The sequence below is a fragment of the Nyctereutes procyonoides genome, unplaced genomic scaffold, assembly GCF_905146905.1.
Source record: "Nyctereutes procyonoides isolate TBG_1078 unplaced genomic scaffold, NYPRO_anot_genome, whole genome shotgun sequence".
Lineage (NCBI taxonomy): Eukaryota > Metazoa > Chordata > Mammalia > Carnivora > Canidae > Nyctereutes > Nyctereutes procyonoides.
Window position 1 is genome coordinate 85,595,551 of NW_026575146.1, and position 16,767 is coordinate 85,612,317.

At 37.0% G+C, this 16,767-nt stretch overlaps 1 protein-coding gene across 2 annotated transcripts in view; it reads right to left on the minus strand.

Moving 5' to 3' along the window:
• Positions 1-1,550: 1,550 nt before the first annotated feature.
• The window catches only part of ZNF507 (zinc finger protein 507), a 38,941-nt gene continuing 23,724 nt past the window's right edge, over positions 1,551-16,767 (minus strand). For both annotated transcript variants that reach the window (XM_055310568.1, XM_055310569.1), the window contains exons 7-8: positions 5,543-5,677; positions 1,551-5,436 (exon numbers count right to left, since the gene is read on the minus strand). In XM_055310568.1, coding sequence (XP_055166543.1) covers positions 5,070-5,436; positions 5,543-5,677 — 502 coding nt within the window. In that variant the 3' untranslated portion in view covers positions 1,551-5,069. The remainder of the gene's footprint in view (positions 5,437-5,542; positions 5,678-16,767) is intronic.

A 16,767-nucleotide genomic window follows, 5' to 3' on the forward strand; every position in this document is an offset into this window, starting at 1 on the left:
GCAGCCGAAGTGCCCACAGCATCGAAGGGGTGGAGTAGGAAGGGTACTGGCAACACTGTAAGGCTGTCAGGACGAAAACAAGATAATACTTTTTATAGCAGCATTATTTAATCGTGCACTGTTATTTTAAACAAATTGTGCGTGGCTTTAAATAGCAGAGATGATGAAATAGGTTAAAGTCATTAATTATGGATAAGGGCTGTGGAAGAAAAGGAAGACTTTATAAAAATTAGAGGGAGAAATAATACGATTTAGCTAGAAAACAGTGCTATAAAAAGCTTTCTCTATAAAAAGCTTTTTTTTTCTTTCCTTTTTTTCTGGTAGCTCTAAAGCATGGATCAGACCATTGTTCCAGCTCAGAAGTCAGCCAACTTTTTCTCCGGAACTATTTACTACAAACAAAGAGTAAGCACTTTGGGTTTTGTGGGCCATACGGTCTCTGTCACAACGACTCGACGCTGCTGTACCTTGACAATAGCCACGTGCCATGTGGAAACCAATGGATACGGCTTTATTTACAAAACCAAGTGGCAGGACGGTATTGAAGCAAGGGCTGTAGTTTGGTCTAGACCAGCACTGTCCGATCCAAAAATTACATTAGCCACATGTGTAATCTAAAATTTACTAGCAGCTACACTAGAAAAATAAAAACAGGTAAAATTATTTTAATAGTCTTATTTAACCCCAAAAATAATTTCAACATATAAGAACTATTAATAATACACTTTACTTTTTTTGTATTATGTTTTCGTAACTGTTGTGTGTTGTACATTCCTAGCATACTAGTCAGATTTCAGGTGCCCAACAGTCACATGGGGCTAGTGGCTACCAAGGTGCATCTCTTCTAGAACCTCCATGCTGGGATGTCCACAACGAATCTGGTTTAGTGACAAAGTATTGGCATTTGCTTCTTAAAAGGGGATGAAATTATGTTGCCGCTAGGGAGCTAGGACAAGGGATTACAGCTACTGGGAAGAAGTATCTCGCCTCAGACATGTTAGGTTGAGGTGGCCCAGGACTGCTGGGGCACAAGTGGGTACAGCTGAATGATGTTCAGGTTCACTTGTCAATGCAACAAACAAGTCTAATTCAAAAAATAGCTGCTATAGACCACATAATGACCCAGGTGTGAACACATCATTGTAATTTCTGGCCTTCAATACAGAATGCTAGTAATTGTCATTAACACAGCTCTGGGCTTCAGGAATGGTCATTGTATCAGAACTGGAAGTGTCTAAAAAAGGTGATCTGGAACATAAAATGAAGAACTGTGTAGCAAGGGGAAAGGAAAAAACACTTCAAAATTAGATTGGATTTTTAAAATGATTAGAACGATCTAAGTGCTTTTCCAATTATTTTTGTGTAATAGGGTTTAATGCTAGTTGGAAATAATTTAAACAAGTTACCGAAGGGTAATCCTAAGGCATAATTGTAAATTCAGGCCTTGGGAAGTTCGTCGGTATTTAAGCCTAACTTTCCAGGTGATCAAAGTCAGCATTCCTAAGAAAAAAACACAGACAGAACCTTTGGTAATAAAACATAGAGGCCAATGTTTTTAACAAAAAATTTATTACCAAAATACAATATTAAAGTCAATACATGACAAACTCCTGTAAAGCAAAATAAATTATTCTAACATTGTACAGTATTTCCAAAGGTAGTTAAAGAAGCACTATAGACCTTGCTTCACTGTTTGTTGAACAGATAAACTGTTCTACCATGAACACAATCCTAGAGTTTTAGGCTTTAAGGCATGCAGCTTGATGTGCAGGATAATTTTACAAAATGCAAATCATCCTATTTTAATAAGATACAGTGTCAGAATTAACTGTAGTCTTTACATGTCAGTGTTCCAGAAATTTTTAGACTTTGGCTATAGAAGCAATGCCATAGTGTTACACAATACTCATTTCTTAAAAAAATACATGTATTCATGTCCATGAATATCAAACTCAAATTTCTATTAAATATATTTTATAGAATATTACTTAGAGCACCTTGCTGTACAATAAAAAAAGATTAAATAAGTGTCTATGAAAACTAAAAATATAATAAGTCTCAATAGAGAAACCTGTTGTCTTTGTCAAGCCAAGTACATTGTGGGAAGATACAATGTAAACATGGGTGCCCACCATCTGCTTTGTGAGAAAAGATGGAGAAAATAACAAAGCCACCAACAGCTACCTTGAATAGTATGAGAGATCTAGAACAAGGCTTCTGTCAGTGTCCCCACACTGCACTGGCTGGACACAGAACTGAAGTCCGCACGCAGCCGCCATGAGAACGCTGGGGCCACCAACCATGTTCTAGGCTATCAGAGGAGGAGAGAAAATGTTGGCCCCCTGGAAAAGTATTACTTGTGACGATCAGAATGCGTCGTCTTGCCCCCTCCGCACCTTGGCCTCACATCCAGTATGTTTCTTTTAAAAACTATTTTTACTATCAAATCTTAGAACCATAAAGTGTTTGAGTAGAAAGCAAATACTATGAGCTTTACAGGGCAAAAGATCTACTACCAGTAAGTAAAACGTTATGCCTATCAAGAGAATTCCTGCTGATTTTTGTTAATACCTATCTCTTCTACAACTAAACTTGCATACTTAGCCTTCATTATTACTTTGAGAAATGTTCAATTGTTCTTGGTAGAGACACTGTTCACTTAAGGCTTGCCGCTAAATGGCAACCAGAAGGTACAGAAGGTCCATGGTATATGGTTCCTCCTTTAGCCGTAGAGGAGTTTAGGGATATTTTAGCGTAGAATCAGACGAACACTGAAAGGTTTTGAACTTCTGGGTTAATATTTTCCTCATGAGTTAGGTAAATTTTAAGTCCATGATTCTAAATGGAAAATTTTAGAATCAAAAGAAGTCGTTTAGGGAACTGAAGGTAATTTAAAAATTCACTATTGATGTTTTTGGGATTTTTTTGGTTATTAATATTTTCTAAATGATTACATGCAATTAAAACCAAGGAAACTTTATAAAACAAAATCCTGCTACTAAAGGTTGTTAATTTTCAGAGTGAGTGATAAAAATGGAACTATTTAGAATATTTATTTAAATTTGAAATGAAATATAATTGTGTTTTAATTCTGAAAACAAGAAAACATATAAATCCACATGCAGTGAATCTGGATAATATAATTTATATATATATATATATATATAATATATATATAAATTCATTTTATCTTTTTAAAGACCACTTATCAGAAACAGAGTAACTCTCATAAATAAATTAAAGCTACCTAAATCAAACAGCTGCAAAGTTACGGTCAATTCCGTCTCCTTAAATATCATCATCAAAATGAGATTAAAAAAAAATTAAACAATTTCAAGTTTCAAGATGGCCTGGCCCCACCTAAGGAGTTCCTGATGCTATCTTAAAAGTATTATTAATTTATTCAATCCACACCTGGACTTCAGGAAGGGAATTCCTTCCTAAAATGTGTCTGTAGAGTATTCCATTCAAAAAATTCTGTTTTCAATGTCTTCTGAGTTTGATTACCAGAGTCTACAGCCTCAGCAGTGGAAGGTGTTAGACATCAGGTTCGGAAAGAGCACCGTGAAGATGGTGCACTGCGTGGCGCACGGGCCTTTAGACTTGTACGCAGGATTTACTTTGACAGAATGATGCAAAAATAAATGATCAGTACTACAAAAGCCAAAACAAAAATAAAAACATCCCTGCTCTCTTCACTTTGAAATACATTTATAATGCAGAATGCGGAATTAATGAGAAGATGACATCTATTTGATGGCGAGTTTTAATGTGGAAGCACTGGTAGTTAACTCTCTGCACGTCCCACCGCGCACTAACAGGATGGAATACTCTACACGGGAGAAACCCTGCAGCCTTGCCAAATGTTGTTGGTTATCAAAAGCTTTATAAACAACCTGAATTTTTACTATAATTTAGCCACATCTGATTATACCTCTTATGCTAAGTACAACTAGATTGATAAACTCCAGGAAGTAAAATCTCAACAGCAGTACTCATTTTAAGGGGCTTTTGAATTTCTCCCCTCTTCCCTCAAATGATTTTTATTTAAGAGAGAGCCAAGTATTTCCAAGGTCTGATGATCAAATGCAAAATTTCATACTGTGTTGGTTGAATAGACCTTTGCGGTAACACGCTTGGTCTAGTGTAGGAGACGGGATTATGAAGCCTGTGTAGCTGCGGAGAAAATTGCAGTGTTCTGTCAAACACTTGCAAAGAGCCTCTGGGAAATGTGCTGTGCCAAAGGAGTCCCCATCCTCACGAACCTTCCGATTTGGTTTGAGGCTGGTGGGAATTCAACTATTTTCTCCTTTGCCCACAAGAAATTCACTGTAAACTTAACACACTAATTTACTTCCTAAATGCCTATTTACAATCTGGATTTGGATTCCGAGGTCTCTTTTTTTAAGAAGTAATGTATCTTAGATTGAGTATATGATTAATTCCTACGGATCTGGAGAAAGGTTTATTAGGTAGATCATTTCAAAGCCCTCTGGTGATCTTTTCCTTGTTGACTCTGTTGGTGATCGTGAAAACCCCTCAGAGAGTGGCCTCTCAGCCCACACAAGGGGCCCGTCTCTCTAGAGTTGGCATGTCCAAGCTCAGAGTGATGGAGAAAACTAGCTTTGCTTAAGACTGTGACACTTTTGTAACAAGAAGGTTTAGAATAGTTCTGGAAAAGCTCTTTCTTAATTCTTTTGCTTGCACTTCTACACTATGATAAGCTTTGAATAATAAATACACTCAACACTAAGAAGAGGAAACAGGGCTAACACAGGGTTACATCTTTGCTTCCTCCTCAACCCACTTCCTTCACTCAGAATCTTTAAATATCATTACCGAGTAAACATTAGGAATTTTTTTTATTACACTGCAAATTTGGTTCCAAAGTCACATGCGTCTCTTCCTCAAAAACAAAAAAAAACAAAACAAAAACAAAACAAAAACCCCAAAACCCAAACACCACACCAACTATTTTTTCTGTGCCTAGCAAGTTATTTGATAGCGCAAAGGTGAAACCGTGCTTTAAAGGATTTCTCTTCTACCATGTTCCTCTTCAAGTATTCAATCTAATTTGTGTTTAAAGCAGTGTTGTGGTCTTTGTTTAGGATGATGTTTACGATCTCACCCTCATGCTCTTTCATATGATCCAGGAGATTTTCTTTGCTGGTAGATTCGAAGCCACAAATACAACAACAGAAGAGTAGAACACAATACTCCATACTGGGAGGGGCCAGACTGGAGTTTTTTTCTAAACTGTACGAGGTATTACTTGTAGGGCTCAGTTTCTCATTGTCGTTGGAACCTACAACTTCGCCAGGAGCCTGGGAAATCAGCTCTGAGGAGGATATCAAATTTTCCGAACTTCCAGTGACAGGATCGGCTCTTTCCTCACTGCTGTTTAAGAGCGTCTTTGCAGGGGACCTCCCCAGAACTCTTAAAAATAAAACAAAACACACCAAATCCTGAATTGGTTATAAGACTAGCAGGTTTAACCCTAACTTTCGTTTACATATATAAGGGAAGGGGTAGCATCAGGTACCTGCCACTCTGTGAAATGGCATCATTGATTGCCTTGTTCACTTGTTCATAGTTGTAATTTTGGTCACTCGCATGCTTCCACATGTGAGACTTCAAAGAAGGAGGATGGCTGCATACATACCCACACAGAGAGCACCTGAAAGACATGTGTGAGAGTCAGAATGGTCCTGTAACATCATTTAAAGAATTATAGGGTTTCTGCAACAATTATGAAATTCCTTCCCTGGAAGCCTTATGAGACGTCCTGTTCCACTGTATCTAAGATGTTAGTGATTGTAAGAGACGTATTGATTTCAGAGGCTAAAGTGTCCTAGAAGAGATATCCTAGGATCAATAAAATTAAGTATTTTCTATTATAGAAAATTTATTAGAATCATGACAAACATCTCAGATTACTTTGGCTATTACAGTATTTGGAAAGATTTTTAATATAGTAATATACAAAATCTTTGCTCTAAATTTAACCATACACAGAAAAAAATGTACAAAATCAATACACTATACTATTCTATTTCTTAAGGCAAAAAGGAGAGTGCCTGGGTGGTTCAGCTGCTTAAGCATCTGCCTTTGGCTCAGGTCATGATCCCAGGGTACTGGGATGGAGCCCCACATAGGGCTCCTTGCTCAGCAGGGAGTCCGCTTCTCCTAATCCCTCAACCCCTCTCCACTTGTGTGTGCTCACGCTCTCTCTCTCTCTCTCTCTCTCTCTCTCGCAAATAAAATCTTAAAAGAAAGCAAAAAAGAAACTAAATAATTTTAACATGAACTTATTCCTGTTATTTACACATCCACAGAAAAGGGAAGTAGTCCTGAAAAGCATCCACAATTTAGATTTTATAAATAAAATGGTTAATTAATAATCTTTAAAAAGTTTCAAACATTGGTTTCGCATAATTGGTTACACTCGGTAAAATCTGAACTGAATGAAGTATTTTTAAAAACGAATAGACTTTTTTTGAAGAGGCACTTAGAGCGCACTTTTAGGTTTATCTCCTTGCCCCTGCACCCAGTTCCCCCTTAGTGTCACAACTTAGTCATCATCTCCCCCTCCCAGTTCCCACATCTTGTCTCAGTGTGGAAGATCTGTTACACAAATGTGAACCAAAATGGATACATCGTTATGAAGAAGTTGACAGTTTACACTAGGGTTCACTGTTCTTGTTACACAATTTTGTGTGTTCTGACAATGCATAATGTCATGCATCCACCATGACAAATCATAAAGGATAATTTCCTCGCCTGAAATACCCTCCACGCTCTGTGTATTCACCCCCCGCATTAATCCCCGGCAACCAGTGATTCTTTTACTGTCTCCACCGTTTTGCCTTTTCCAGAATGTCATGTAGTTGAAATCATAGTACATAGCCTTTTACGGCTGGTTTCTTTCATTTAGCCATATGCATTTAAAAGTTCCTTCACGTTTTTTCATGGTTTGGTAACTCTTTTCTTATCACCAAATAATATTCCATTGTCTACATGTACCACAATTTGTTTATCCATTCACCAACTGAAGGATATCTTGGCTGTTTCCATATTTTTTGACTAGTATAAATAAAGTTGCTATAAACACATGTGTGCAGCTTTTTGTATACATAGGAGTTTTCATCTTTTGGGCAAATACCTAAGAGCACAACTGCTGGATGTATGGTAAAATTATGTTTATCTTTTAACTTAATTTTTATTTTTAAGATTTTTAATTAATCTCTATACTCCACATGGGCTTAACTCACAACCCAGAGACCAAGAGTTGCATGCTCTACCAAATGAGCCAGCCAGGTGCCCTGTAAATGTACTTTGTGAAAGAAATTTTTGTCAAATATTTAAGTAGAAGCTTAACAAATCAGGGAACTTATCTGAACTCTTCACAACAATAGGAGACATGGAATAATGAAGCACAAAACAAAGTAAAAAGGCATAAGTAAATATGACAAATAGGCCAGGTCTAACTCACTAACTCATCTTCAACTTTATGATGGGTGCAACAGTATTAGCTTTTATTACATGTCCTGAGGCATCAGATCCAAGGCCAGTGAAGGGCCTTTTACCTCAAGAAACACCAGGCCAGGGCAGCCCCAGTGGAGCAGCGGTTTAACGCCGCCTGCAGCCCAGGGCGTGATCTGGGCGTGATCCTGGAGACCCTGGATCGAGAACCACGTCAGGCTCTCTGCATGGAGCCTGCTTCTCCCTCTGCCTGTGTCTCTGCCTCTCTCTCTCTCTCTCTCTCTCTCTCTCTCTGTGTCTCTATGAATAAATAAATAAAATTAAAACAAACAAACAAAAACACCAGGCCATTTAAAGGCAATAAATGTGCAATTCTTGAAAGAATTCCCATAAATTCAAACATAAATTATCCGGAAGATGTACAATTTTCATTAATAAGCAGAAAAATGCATCGCACTCACAAGCCTGACAAAGATAAGTCCGATAATGCCATTTTTGTAGATGTGCAGAAATGGAAATGAACAAATTGAATGTATTTAAGTACAAACACTCTGAAGAGTAATTCTGTTAAGACTGAAGAACCACACATCTGTGACCTTGTATTCTAGTTCTAGGGGGCTACCTAAAGATACTCTCATACGTGTTCACAAGGGCACACATAAAAGAATCATCACTGCAGCCATGAACAGTTAAAAAAAAAAAAGACGCAACTCACAAACAGTGTTTTCCCAAAGGAATATGGAAATTAAATGGTTTATTTTCATATAAGGGAACATTATACTGTGCCTAAAATGAAAGAACGAGATGTATACTTATCACCATGAACCAATGTCAATAATGATCAGTGAAAAGAAAAAGCAACAGAAATATTTGTTTGGTATATCATTTAAATAAATTGTGAAAATACCAAAACAGTTATGTGCTGTTTTTAAATATATATATATATGTGTACACATACACACACACATAGTAAAGGCTTGAAAAAATGCTAGGAAATGATACATATTAGTATCAGGACAATGGGAAAGAAAAGGAGAAGTTTTAGCTGTTCCTGTTTTATTTCTTCCAAGTGTGGTAAGACATTTGAAAGGTTTTATCACTTAAAATATTTTAAAACTATTATCCCATTCTCTTTAAGACTTTATAGCTTGCATAATAATTTTATTACTGGCCACACAAGAAAACTAACCTTAAATCATCTTGTTTTGCCCATTTACATATGAGATGTAGTGTTTTTTTTCTAAGCAAGCTCCACACCCAGTGGACTCATGACCCTAAGATCAAGACCTGAGTTGGACGCATGCCTGAGCCACCACGAGATGCAGCATTTCTTTTGACATATCTCAATAAATCCGTTTCACTAACATCTAAAAAGGGCTGGCAGTTGGTGATCACTCCCATCTCCATGCCATTAAACTCAGTGTCCATATCTGACTATACTCGTTACATGTGAGGGGAGTGTGCTGTGGGTACGGTCCCTGGCTCAAGTGTTTCTGGACTGATTCCTTGAAAGGAGAGACTGCCCTGCACCACTTCGGCCTGGTGTCCAGGTCTACAATGAGCAAGTGGGTGTCAAACAGCCAAGGCCAAGAGATGACCACTTGTTCCCACCTACTACTTTCACCAACACAATGCCTTTATGCATGTCAAATACTTACAAGGCAATTTATAATATACACATTTATGTTTACATGAGAAAGGGAAATATACATAAATTCATGACTCTTCAGATTACTTGTCTCCTTATATATATTAAGACTCCTACCCTGAAATCTCACTGGAAAATTCTGTACCCAGAATGAACCACAGAACGCTGCACATCAAAGGGTCCTCTGAATGAAAAGTCAATCTTTATTATGCAAGGAGTTTCATACTTTGAGAAAAATGAGTCAAAAAATAAATGTCAGAAATTGCAAACTTATCCCACGGAACATGTCCAATGTTACTCAAAACTTTTAAAAAATAAGAGTGGTGAATTATTCAATTATTTTTTTTTAAAGCAAATTAACTTTAGAATAGTTTGAGTTTTAAAAAAATGTTTCTCCTACTGTTAACATCTTTTATTGCTAAGACATATCTGTCATAAATATGGAGCCAAAGTTGATATGTTATTATTAACTGAAGTTCATACTTATTTCCTTAGTTTTGTCCTTTTTCTGTTCCAGAATCTTCTCCAGGATACCACATTTGGTGATCATATCCTTTGGATCTTCTACATTTTAACAGTTCCTCAGACTTTCCTTGTTTCTAATGACCTTGCAGACTTAAAGAATACTGGTCAGGTATTCTGTAGACTATCCCTCAATTTGGCATGTCTAATGTCTTTCTCATGCTTAGACTATGGTAATGGGCTCTTGGGAGGAAGACCAAGGGGTACAGTGCCATTTTCATCATATAATACTGTCATAACATGACTTAACATTGTTAATGCTGACCTTGAGGTCAAGTTTCTCCACAGGAAAGTTACTGTTTCTTATCCCCTTTCCACACTGCATACTTTGGAAGAAAGTCACAAAGTGCAACCCATATTTTACTTAAGGAATGGGAATTATAGTCCATCTCCCAAAAGTAGACTATCTATATAAATTATTAGGAATTCTGCATAGGAGCTTTCTCTATTCTCATCCATTTATTATTCAATCAATGTCAGTATGGACTCCTGGATATTTTTTACTTCGGGATATAATACTATATTATTTATTTTATTGCTGAAATCACTAAGGGCTCCTCCAGTTGGCTCCCAAGTACTGCTGACACACTCCATGGTTTTGTCTATTGAGCACTTCCCTTACATTCTGGCACTCAAGATGGTCTAGGCTTACTTATCTACCTATATAGATCAATCATTTCTCTAAGCCATTTCTTTTGTTCAGTTTTATTGGTATTTGAGGCAAAGATGTGCATGCTCAATGAAGTACCCCTTTTTAAAGACTTATTTATTGTTTCTTTTTGTGGGGGGAGCTTGTAGAATGGGGCGGGGGGGGGACAGAGGGAGAGGGAGAATCCAGGCAGACTCCCCACAGAGTGTGGAGCCTGATGTAGGATTTGATCTCACAGCCCTGAGATCATGACCGGAGCCAAAATCAAGAGTCAGACACTTAAATGACTGAGCCACTCAGGTACCACTGAACTGCTTTATTTCTAAAAATAACTCACTTTCCTGATTTCAAAAATCCACTGTAGGAAATTAGAAATATAAAAAAATATACAAAGAAAAAAATCATTTATAGCTTAACCACTAGATGTAACCAATATTATCATTTTGATGTGTGTTTCATAGTCTTAAAATACATATATTTATAAAATTGGGATCATACAGGTAACTATTTTGTCAATATTCCTCAACAGAACTTAAATTTTCTACAATAAAATATTTATGGCTGCACAATTCTATTCTTGATGGGACTGGTGAAATTCCATCCACAATTCCCTATCACTTTATGAAAAAAAATATAATCACAAACTTCTGGTTTCTGGTCCAGCACATAAGAAGATTGAAGTAATTGATGACTTGCTGGTGGCTAAATGTACACAAGGGTAAGAGTTAAAACTGTGAAGGGATGCAATCACTGGGGGCCCTCCACACTTTTCTGAGTTTACCTCCTGGAGTTCTATCAAGTTCTTGGTGAATGTTGGAGAAAAATCCTTCTGTTTTGGCAGATGGAGGGGTAAAAGAACTTCAAAACATGCCATAGCATTCTGTCCTTAACAAGTCTACCTGTAGGACGAACTATTTAATCAGAGCCTCGCCTGCTGGAGTTTCCTGAAGCATCAGTGGCCAGAGAGAAGGGAAATACCCAACTCCAGCCCACTCCAGCTATCTTGTCCCACCAAAGGTGGGGGACTGAGAAGTGCATGTAAAGTTCAATCCAGAGGCACAGACTCATTAAAAAACTGACACCTAATCACAGACTACTGAATGCTTCCCTTCTCCCCCCGTATTACACATTACTAAAAGCCTATTTATAGCACTGCCTTTTACCTAGCACATCATGCCTGGCTATCAAGAAAAAATTATGACATACTAAGAGGTAGAAAAAAAAACCCCAAACTTTAAAAAGAAAGAGCAAGCATCAGAACAAGACTCATATATGGTAGAATATTGGAATCATTAGACTGGTGATTTAAAACAACTATGACTGAGGCACCTGGGTGGATCAGTCGGTTAAGTGTTTGCCTTTGGCTCAGGTCATGACCCCAGGGTCCAGGGATCAAGCCCCATGTTGGGCTCCCTGCTCAGCAGGGATTCTCGTTTCTCCCTCTTCCTCTGCCTGCCACTGCCTGATTGTGCTCTCTCTCTTTCTCTCTCTCATTCTCTGTCAAATAAATACAATCTTAAAAAAAAACAACAACTATGATTAATATGCTGAGAGTGCTAATAAATACAATACACAATAACAGATGGGTAATGAAAGCAGTGAGATGGAAAGTCTAAGAACCAAAAAAATGCTAGAGATAAAAAATATGTAACAAAAACGAAGAGTGCCTTTAATGGGCTTATTAGTAGACTGGACATGGGCTTATTAGTAGACTGGACATGATTGAGGAAAGAACTTCTGAGCTTAATGATATCTCAGTAGAAATCTCCAAAATTGGAAAACAAACAGAAAGGAGACTGGGAAAAACAAAATATACAACCAAAAAAAAGGTGGAACATGTATGTAACATGAATAGAAAAGAAAAAGAGAAAGAAGAAATATATGAAATAATAATAACTGAGAATTTCCCCAAATTAATGCCAGACACACCAAACCACAAGTCCAGGAATCTCAGAGAACACCAAGCAGAATAAATGGCAGAAAAAGTACACCTAGGTATATCATTTTTGAACTACAAAAAATAAAAGAGAAAAAAAATCCTGAAAAAAAGCCAGAGGAAAAAAACACCTATAGAAGAACAAAGGCAAAAATTACATCTGATTTCTCAGAAACCAGGCAAGCAAAAGGATGGAGTGAAATATTTCAAGTATTGAGGGTAACAACAACCAACCTAGAATTCTACAGTTAGCAAAATTATTCTTCAAAAGTAAAGCAGAAATAAAGACTTTCTTAGACAAACAAAAAAACTAAAGCATCTTGTTGCCTGTAGACCAGTAAGAAATTGTCTTGCAAGCAATGTTTTAAAAAGTTCTTCAGGGGGCACCTGGGTGGCTCAGCGGTTGAGGGTCCACCTGTGGCTTGGGTTGTGATCCTGGAATTGAGGTCCTCATAGGGAGCCTGCTTCTCCCTCTGCCTGTGTCTCTGTCTCTCATGAATAAATAAATAAAACCCTAAAAAAAAATTTCTTCAGGAAGAAGGAAAATGATACAGGCCAGAAACCTGAATATACATGAGGAGAGAGAGTGTCAGAGAAGGCATAAGACTAAAAAGAACTCTCATTTTTCTTATTCTACTTAATTAATTAATTAATTAATTAATTTATGATAGACATAGAGAGAGAGAGAGGCAGAGACATAGGCAGAGGGAGAAGCAGGCTCCATGCACCGGGAGCCTGACGTGGGATTCGATCCCGGGTCTCCAGGATCGCGCCCTAGGCCAAAGGCAGGCGCCAAACCGCTGAGCCACCCAGGGATCCCTCATTTTCCTTATGCTTAATTGAGCTAAGAAATAAGCTTGTTGGGACACCTGGGTGGTTCAGTGATTGAGCATCTGCCTTTGGCTCAGGTTGTGATCTCAGGATCCCGGGATCAAGTCCTGCTTCTCCGTCACAGGGAGCCTGCTTCTCCGTCACAGGGAGCCTGCTTCTCTGTCTGCCTATGTCTCTGCCTCTCTCTGTGTGTCTCTCATGAATAAATAAAATCTTTTTTTTTCCGAATAAATAAAATCTTAAAAAAAAAAAAGGAAGTTTGTCCACAGTAATAGCAACAATGTACCTGTTTATATATGCTTATGTATGTGTGTGTGTACACACACACACACATTCTTAGGTATAACTGAAACTTTAATGACAGAAATAATACAAGGGATGGAAGAGAAGAATTAGGATTATTTTATTATAAGGTATTTGTACTATGCATGAAGCTGGTATGTTATTTGAACATGGATCTGGATTAGTTCTAAATGTGTACTTCGAAGTCTAGGGAAACCACTAAAAAAAAGTAAAAAAAAGAAACGTAACTCACATGCTAAGAAAGGAAAGAAAATGAAATCATACCATACCCTCAATCAAAAACACAAACAGCAGAAAAAGAGAGGAAAAAAATAGGAACAAAGAACAAGGGCAACAAACAGAAAATAGTAATAAATATGGTAGATACAAATTCAATTATATCAACAATAATTCTGAATGTCAGTGGTCTAACAACACCAATTAAAATACAGAGGTTGTTGGGAGTAGATTAAAAACAAGAATCAACCATGTGCTGTCTACAATAAGCCCATTTTAAATATAAATACACAGAGAGGAAAAGTAGATGGAAGGAGACACATATATCACACTAATACTAATTAAAAGAAAGAGCAGCTATATTCATTTTAGACAAGGCAGACTTCAGTTAAAGAAAAGTAATCAAGGAAAAACGGGGCATTACGTAATGACAAAGGGGTCAGTTCTTCAAGACAGATGGTGGTTAGCATGGATGTGCCAAACAACAAAGGATAAAACTGTATGAAGCAAAAACTGACAGAACTGCAAGGACGAACAGATGAATCCACTATTGTAGTTGAAGACTGACGCATCTATCATAGAGATACAGCAGACATAATTGAACTGAATACCACCATCAATTAGCTGGATATAACCGACATCTATAGATGACTTCACTCAGAACTGTAGACTACAAATTCTTCTCAAACTCACATGGAATATTCACCAAGACAGACCACATTTTGGGCCATAACACACCTGAACAAATTTAACAGAAATCATACAATGTCTGCTCTCAAACCATAACGGAATTAAGGTAGAATAACAAAGGTAGTGGAAAAATCTCAAAATACTTGGGAGATTGAACAGTACACTTATAAATAACACACGGGTCAAAGGAGAAATGTGAAGAAAAATTTTACAGTATTTTGAACTAATGAAAAAGCAACTTATCAAAATGTGTGGAATGCAGCAAAAGTACTGCTTGCTTGGAGGGAAACTGATAGCACTGAATGCGTATAGTAGAAAAAAAGAAAAATCTAAATCAGTCATCTAAGTTTTCACCTTAGGAAACTAGGGAAAAAAAGAGCATATTAAATCCAAATAAGTAGGGGAAAAAATAAAATTAGAGCAGAAATCAATGAAACTGAAATCAGGAAATCAATAGAGAATGCAACAAAACCAAAAGCTGGTTCTTTGAAAAGATCAGTAAGATCAAAAGGACACAAGTGATTAATATCAGAAATGAAAGAGGGGACACCACCACAGATCTCATAGACATTAAAAGGTAATCAAGGAATAATATGAACAACTCTATCTTCCTAAATCTGATAATCTAAGTAAAACAGACCTTTCCTTTAAAGATACGATCTGCTAAAATTCACACAAAAAAGAACAATCTGAAGAGGCCCTGTATCTATTGAAGAATTAAATAATTTGGAGTGCCTGGCTGGTTCAGTTGGCAGAACATGTGATTCCTAATCTTAGGGTCATGAGTTCAAGCCCCACACTGGGCATGGAGCCTACTTAAAAAAAAAATAAATGAAATAAAAAGCAAAAGACAAAAAACAACAAAAAAAAGAAAAAATTAAATCAATAATTAATAACCCTTCTAAAACAGAAAGCACTGTGTCCAGATGGTTTCACTGTTTTTTGTTTTTTTAATTAAATATTTGGAAAGAAATTATGCCAATTCTCTACAATTTCTTTCAGAAGCTAAGGGAGGCAACACTTCTGAACTCATTCTGAGTCTGGCATTACTCTAACACCCAAACCAGACAAAGACATTACAAGAAAAAACAAACTAGAGCCCAATACCTTTCATGAATACAGATGCAAAAATCCTCAATAAAATGTCAGCAAATTGAATACAACAATGTATAAAAAAATCCCACACCACCACCAAGTTATCCCAGGTATGCAAGCCTGGTTCAGTATTTGAGAACCAATGTGATCTATCTCATTAATAGGTAAAGAAAAATCATATGATCACATTAAAAATTTATTTATTTATTCATTAATCCATCCATCCATCCATCCATCCATCCATCCATCCATCCATCCATTCATGAGAGACACAGAGAGGGAGAAGCAAGCTCCCTGTGTGGAGCTGGACTTGGGACTCAGTCCCAGGACCCCGGGATCACGCCCTGAGCCGAAGGCAGATATCAACTGCTAAGTCACCCAGGTGCCCCATGTGATCATATTAATAGATGCTGAAAAAGCACCTGACAAAATCCAGTGCCCATTCATGATAAAAACTTTCAGCAAACTAGGAACTTCTTCAAATGGATAAAGACTATCTACAGTAAACTATAACTAACATCATACTTGATGAGAAACTTGAAGCTATCCTGCTAAAGTTTAGGAGAAAGAGATGAATATCCCCTCTCACCACTTTTTTCAACATTGAAGTCCTAGCTAATATAATTGAGCAAGAAAAGGAAATAAAGCATACAGTTTGGGAAAGAAAAAATAAAAGTCTTTGCAGATGACATTATGGTCTACACAGAAAATCCAGAAGAATGGACCAAAAAACTCCTGGAACTAATAAGCAATTATAGCAAGACTGTAGGATATAGGTTAATATATATAAAAGTAATCACTTTTCTATATTCTTGTGATGAACAGGTGGTATTTGAAATTAAAAACACAATACCATTTACATTAGCACTCCCCAAATGAAATACTTAATTTTAACAAAATATGTATAAAATCTCTATGAGGATAACTACTAGACTGATAAAAGAAATCAAAGATCTAAATAAATGCAGAGATATTCTATAGTCATGGATTGGAAGACTCAGTATCATCAAGATGTCAGTTCTTCCCAACTTGATCTACACATTCAATGTGATTCCAATAAAAATCCCAGCAAGGTATTTTGTGGTTATTGCCTCTCAAGTTTATATGGATAGGCAAAAGATCTAGAATAGCCAAAAAATATTGCAGGTAAACAAAGCTGAAGAAGTGGTACATAACTATGGAATCAGTTAAGAGATCAGTGGTCACTAGAGTTTGGAGTATGTGTGGCGGGGGAATGAAAAGGCGGAGCGCAGGGGATTTTTAGAGCTGTGAAACTACTCAGCGTGATAGATTACTATATAAAGGTGGATACATGTCATTATAAATTTGTCTAAACACACCAAGAGTGAACTATGGACTTTGGATGATGATAATTTACCAGTGCAGGTTCATCAG